Genomic DNA, 6,643 nt, shown 5'->3' with positions numbered 1-6,643 from the left:
CTGGTCTTGTGCTTGCGTGTACACACGAAGGGGGATAAGTCACTAGCAGGTCTGCACTTAAGTTGACCTGGGAGATCGGAAAAATCTCCACTCTTAACCCACCAGGCGGCAGCGACCGGGATTCGAACTCACGACCTCCCGATTAGGAGGCCGACGTCTTACCACCACGCCACTGCGCCCGTCATACTATGATACAAAACGCAACATTCTGTTCCCCAGTTACCGCTTATTTTCTGTTTGGGAGGACTACAGTGTGGCCTACTACATGCAGGCTGACTTCGTTCTGCCAGGCAAGCCTAACTGCGCGATTCTTCGTGTGGAACGCCGGCCGGGCATTCTCTACATGGACAGTTGCCAGGAAAAGGTCATTGGTGATGTTCTGTGTGAGGTGCGGTCTAGCAGCGACCTGCGTGTTGAGATTTCCACTCCAGGTATTCAAATTTTGAGTAAAAATAGGATTTGTGTAAACACGTGTTTCGTCTTGACATTATAAATAGTAGAAGCAGTAATAGTAGTAGTAGTAACAACAACAACAACACCTACAACAACAACAGCAACAACATCAAAGCAACAATAAACCAAATCATCAACACCAACAACAACATCAGTATTTACATTGAAGTACTTCCATTGTTACTGTTGTTGTTGTTGTTGTTGTTGTTGTTGTTCTTGTTGTTGTTGTTGTTATTGTTTCTACTACTACTACTACTACTACTTTCATATCATCACAGAGAAAATGGCGTCCACTCGAAAGGGCTACGTGGACTGTCAAAGGGGTCATGTGACTCACGACTTCCTGTCATGTGACTATCGCAGTGATTGCTGGGACAGCGATCACGAGACTTGTTCAGAGGCCATGTCGATGTATCGCTCATTCCGGTGTAAGAGTGTTGCAGAGTGGCTGCCCTTCCCGTTGGTGTGCGATCATCGAGAAGACTGCCGTGATGGAAGTGATGAGAACTTCTGTGTCTTTCCGGCCTGTCCAGAGTTCACGTGTGATAACAAACAGGTAAACCACACTTTGTAATGCCCGCAACTTGGTGTATCTTGCAGGGAAAATGTTGCTTTGCATTCATACAAGATTTTAACAAACTATGTATGTTCTCCGGGATTTGGTTGTACAAAAAAAAGGTTTACGTCAGATATCAGATGTGTGTGCTTTTTTGTGCACAATTTCCAGAAACAAGCATGACAAATGAACAAAGCAATATGAGTGAGCTGTGTTAACTCACTAAAAACAAACCCACCTGGGCCCGTATGCTTATAGGGGAAGTTCGCGACAACTCCCGAAGTTTTGAGTGACATCGGAAGTACTTGCCTCACTTTCGTATGCATGGGCCAGAAAAAGGGTTTACTTCGAAGCAAAGCGAGGAAGTAACTCAGGGTAGTAGTTTGCGACTACTTCTAATGTTTTGAGCGACATCGGAAGTACATTCTCACTTTCGCATGCATGGGACGAAAAAAGAGTTTACTTTGGAAGTTAACGAGGAAGTAAATGAGGGTAAATGTACTTCAGCCATACCCAGTAGTAAACACGCTACTTCCACAGTTTCTCAGTGCAAAATGGCAGGGCTTTTCTTCAGTTTTTCATATCAAACCGAGCTGACGCAAATGAAAGTCCCAAAGAGAGAAAATAGAAGGAAAAGTCGTATCTTGTGCATGCATTTCGTGCAAATTTCCCTGAATACAAACCTGAGTTGCCAGCTTTGACTTTTGTTTAGTCTGGGTCATTGGCCACCGCTCTTTCATTCCCGCTTAAACGAGGGGGTTACTGTGTTTCTATGAAAAATGGGCTCGTTGTGTGCATGTGTGAGTGTGTGTTTGTGTGTGTGTGTGTGTGTGTGTGTGTGTGTGTGTGTGTGTGTGTGCGTGTGTGTGTGTGTGTGTGTGTGTGTGTCGGTTTGAGTGTAAGTTTCTGCTGTTGTTTTTGTCATTGCTTTGTGTGTGTGTGTGTGTGTGTGTGTGTGTGTGTGTGTGTGTGTGTGTGTGTGTGTGTGTGTGTGTGTGTGTGTGTGTGTGTTCGAGTGTTGAAGTGTAAGTTTCTGCTATTCCAAAAACATATAAATATGTTATATTTGGATTAAAAACAAGCTCTGAAAAAAAAGCCGGTTATGACGTCATAAGACATTTATCGAAAAAATGAAAAAAAACGTCTGGGGATATCATACCCAGGAACTCTCATGTCAACAAAGTCATTGTCATAGCTAGGCAGTCATTCGATTCAAAGACAATCATCAAAGGTTTGAACCGACCCTTTCGTTTAACCATTCAAAAAACAACAGCAATAACGCTGTTAGTACTACTGCGCGCTCAACGTTCGCCCTTTTGAACTCGCGATGAGACTTGTTTCTTCTGGTCGCCAAGCTTACCGTTAACAAACGCATGTACTAGTTGGGATTCCCCCAATTTTCGCGACCTTGACCGAATATTCTCGAAGTCAGCACTACGGCGTTCATGCATAGGGAACAGTTAGAAAGTTAACTTCGGGAGTTCCCACTTTCAAAAGAGGCCTCTACTTCCAGTGTTTCTGACTTCCAGTTCATGCATACGGGCCCTGACTGGTGTGTTTTATGTCATTCAGTGCATACCCCACAGCAAACGTTGCGACGCGGTAGAAAACTGCGTGGACAACTCGGACGAGATGACCTGCTCCCACACCTTCGTGAATTTCACGTTGATCAGCATGACAACGCCACTCCCAGCCATTGCCCTACTGGACGGGAAAGGTCACTACAATCTATTCGAAGTTGACGCTGGACTCGCCCATTCCATTGATTTGCTGTGCCCTGAGACCCATTTCCCTTGCCCCGGAGTGCGCTACTATTGTCTGCCTGTCTACGTCAGATGCAATGGTGTCTACGACTGCCCAGGCCACGAGGATGAGGCGTCTTGCCACAGTGTCACGTGCCCGGGTTTCTACCGTTGCCGTGGTTCCAAGCTGTGTCTCCATGACAATCATGTGTGTGACGGTGTGTACCAGTGCCCGGAGAGGGACGACGAGCTGTTGTGTGGCTTTGAGTGTCCTCTAGGTTGCACGTGCTATGGCCTGGCTTTCCACTGCACCGGGCTCTTCCTCGCCGCCAGCCATCCAGACCTCCGCTTTCTTGATGCCGGTGGATCCGGGATGACCCTGAAAGCACTAGCGACCAACACTATGCTGCTCCACTTGAATCTTGCTCGTTCCAACATCACAAGACTGGATACAATGCGTTTTGTCAACATGTACCATCTTGATCTCAGTTACAATTTGATCACGAGAATTTCCTTACTGCACATCCTGGCTTGCAAGAACCTGCAAACCCTCAATGTAGCTGGCAATCCATTGCTCAGTATATTCAACAATCTTTTGACAGGAAATGTATCATTTCCACAGTTGAATACCTTAGACCTTTCATTTGTTTCTTTTAAAGCTATCAATCTGTCCAACTTGAATATTTTTCCGAACGTGCTAAAACTCAATATTTCAAATACAGGATTGGATACTGTAACAAGGGAATCAGGGTTTAGTGCCTTCAAACGTATGCGTGAGTTAGACCTCAGTGGCTGTCCGATGACTTTTTTCGCACAGAACATCTTCACGTATCTTTCAGATCTAAGCAAAGTGTATGCTGACAACTACAAGCTGTGCTGTCCCGCCATATTACCTACCGGGTTTAACGTGCTGGACTGCCACGCTCCTGTTGACGAGGTGTCTTCGTGCCAAGGCCTGTTGAAGTCTGGTCTTTATCGCGTGGCTCTGGCAGTCCTGACTTTGTTGATAGTCTTGGGAAACCTCAGTAGCTTCGTGTACCGTGTCGTTATCAGCAGAGACAAAAATCGTACCAGCTTCGGTCTGTTCGTTACGAATCTGTGTGTCTCTGACTTTCTGATGGGCGTGTATTCAGCAATCATCGGTGTGGCAGATCGCGTGTATTTGGAAGACTACTTGTGGAGTGACGTCACCTGGAGAAACAGCACGTTTTGCAAAATGGCCGGCTTCCTGTCGCTCTTGTCCAATGAGGTGTCAGCTTTTATCATCTGTCTGGTCACGGTGGACCGGTTCCTGGTGACACGCTTTCCGTTGAGTCATCACCTGCATTTTTCTCTGCGTTCTGCACGGACTGCTTGTGCTGTAGTGTGGACAGCAGGCGTTCTTCTGGCTTCAGTCCCCTTACTGCCTGTGACGTCACACTGGGAGTTCTACAGCCAGACGGGTATCTGCATTCCGCTGCCCATCACGAGGAAGAGGTTTGACGGCCACAGTTACTCCTACGGTATTTTGATCATCCTCAACTTGGTGCTCTTTGTGCTGATCGCTGTTGGCCAGATGTCCATCTACTGGTCAGTGAGAGGTAACAGCATGGCCGCCTCAGACACCACTCAGAAGTCCAGAGACCTGGTCATCGGCCGCAGACTGATTACAGTCGCCGTATCCGACTTTCTCTGCTGGTTCCCCGTTGGCTTACTGGGTCTGTTGGCCTCTGCAGGTCATCCCATCCCTGGCGAGGCTAACGTGGCTATAGCCATCTTCGTGCTGCCGCTCAACTCGGCGCTCAACCCCTTTCTCTACACTGTCAACGTCATCATGGAGCGAAGTCAGAAAGCACGTGAACTACGATTGCAGAAGATTCTCCTGGCTCGACTGAAAGGATCCAAAGTCTTGGAAGGAATGTATAGCAAGGAGGAAGGCAAGAGATTCTTACGGAAAATTATGATTTCGGGTGTCTTGACACACGAAGACGTTCTCCAAATTACGAGCAGCGCTGCAGACGAACAGAGAAATGGGTGATTCATTCGCTCGGCTTCCTGACGAGTGGACGTAAACTGATAGAACTATCAAGATAAGTTTTGTGTGAATATTTGTTTGTCTGTTCACTTAAAAGACCGTTGGGTCGAAATATCTGTGAATGTATTGTTTTGTCAATAACAAACGTTCCAACAACCTACCTTTCTTGTTTTTTGATTGTGGGTGAAGCATAGTAACAGTCCCTACTTTTGTTGTTATTAGACACGAACAAAGGAGTGTTACTTGTAAAACAAGAACGATCAATAAAAGATGTGAACACTTGTTCTACCGAGACATGTAGAATACGCAGTTTGAAACGGAACTAGAAACTAAGAAGTGGGACGAATTGTCTTTGGAAAAGAGACTTTGAGAAAAAACACACGGGCATCGTACACCTCAAATGTGAACCCGCTTTGGAAATGTACATTTCGGTTCCGTTTTAAATAGGCTTAAGAACGCATTTTATTTTCACATGTGTAAATATGTAACGATATTGAATTAAAGGGTTGTTTCAACCAACGCTTCGAACTGAAAATTGAAGGATTTGATACGAGTCTCTTTACCCTTTCTGCACTTTATTTTCACATTTTAGCATTTTTTAGACTTTATTCTATTTCATTTCATTTTTTTCTATTCAGCTTATCCTTAGATTTTTTAAATTCATTATTTTCAATTTTCTTTGTTCAACTATATTTTATGACATTTTATTGCCTTTGAGAATTGTGATAAAGGAGCCCCCTTTCTAAAGGCGGTTAATGTTAAATTCGTCACAACAGTAGCATATAAGCTGAAAGAGATGAAAAACAAGGGTACCTACGTAAGCGCTCTTAGGGCCACTACATGTGCAACAAGATTAAGTGAGAGTTATGCGGAGATATATATGGTAAGGCAAAACAAAAAAAAATAGGTGTGGTTACGGTAACATAGCCAAAACAAATGGGGTAGGAAGGTAGGCAATCACTTTTTTTTTTAACTTTGTTTTCTAATGTGTACAAATTAAACCTACTTGACAGGGAAATAAGTGTGCGACTCGGGCGATTTTGCTTTCATTGCGTTTTCTGCACTCGTTTTTTGGGTTTTTGTTTGTTTGTTGACAAATGTAATAAAAAGTTATAGGGTCGCCCCCTAAAAATAGAGTAGGTCGGGTTACCGTAACCACACCTATTTTTACGTCCCTTTGTTTCTCAGATTTAAAAATAGCGCTCTGCCTCTTTTAATTAAGATTCTGATATAAATTGAAACTGCCATTACTTTTTGGCAGCTTAATTTTTCTGTTACCGCAAAAAGTTACTTGTCGTTATTTCTAAAACTATAAATGAAACTATCACAATTTGTCAGCAGCTTACGTTTCTAATACATGTACACGTTTTTGGAGTCTTCTGGTGCTTTAACCTTCGCCGGTGGTCGTGGGTCCGTGTGGACCCAGAAGGGTGTTTAATTGCAAATATCTCTTAAACTAGTTGGAATTTTTTGATGAGCTTTGAAGAATGCCTCAGGCACCTAAAAACCTCTTATGTCCTAAGATTTCAGCGAGAAGTAATTAAAAAAAAAGGTCATATTTAGACTACAAACATCGTGGGGCCGTGCGGACCCATGTTTCTCAAAGAAGGAAATGAGAAGCATGGGTCCGCACGGCCCCACGATGACTTTCGTGTGTAGTCGATAACCCGGACGGGCGATGGTTAAATGGACTCAAACCATTCATCGCTAGCTTCTTATGAAGGACATTTTGTACACGGATTACTGTGCACACAAATATCATTCTCAAATTGTCTGTCAATTCATTTGTTCAATGATTGATATTGTTTTAAATGTATTCCTTTATAATGTATTTATTCATTTATTTACTTATGTATTCATTGTATGTATGTATCTCGC

The 6,643-nt window shown here is 43.9% G+C and overlaps 1 protein-coding gene across 1 annotated transcript; it reads left to right on the top strand.

Annotated features, from left to right (window-relative positions):
* Nucleotides 1-265: 265 nt before the first annotated feature.
* On the top strand, nt 266-4,923 carry LOC138979056 (G-protein coupled receptor GRL101-like). The gene is made up of 4 exons (XM_070351867.1): nt 266-431; nt 732-1,009; nt 2,582-3,329; nt 3,534-4,923. The coding sequence occupies exons 1-4, from the start codon at nt 266-268 to the stop codon at nt 4,766-4,768; spliced, it is 2,427 nt and encodes an 808-aa protein (XP_070207968.1). The 3' UTR covers nt 4,769-4,923.
* The last annotated feature ends 1,720 nt before the right edge of the window (nt 4,924-6,643 follow it).

The sequence above is a fragment of the Littorina saxatilis genome, linkage group LG10 (assembly GCF_037325665.1).
Source record: "Littorina saxatilis isolate snail1 linkage group LG10, US_GU_Lsax_2.0, whole genome shotgun sequence".
NCBI lineage: Eukaryota > Metazoa > Mollusca > Gastropoda > Littorinimorpha > Littorinidae > Littorina > Littorina saxatilis.
This window is presented reverse-complemented; position numbering and strand designations above follow the sequence as displayed.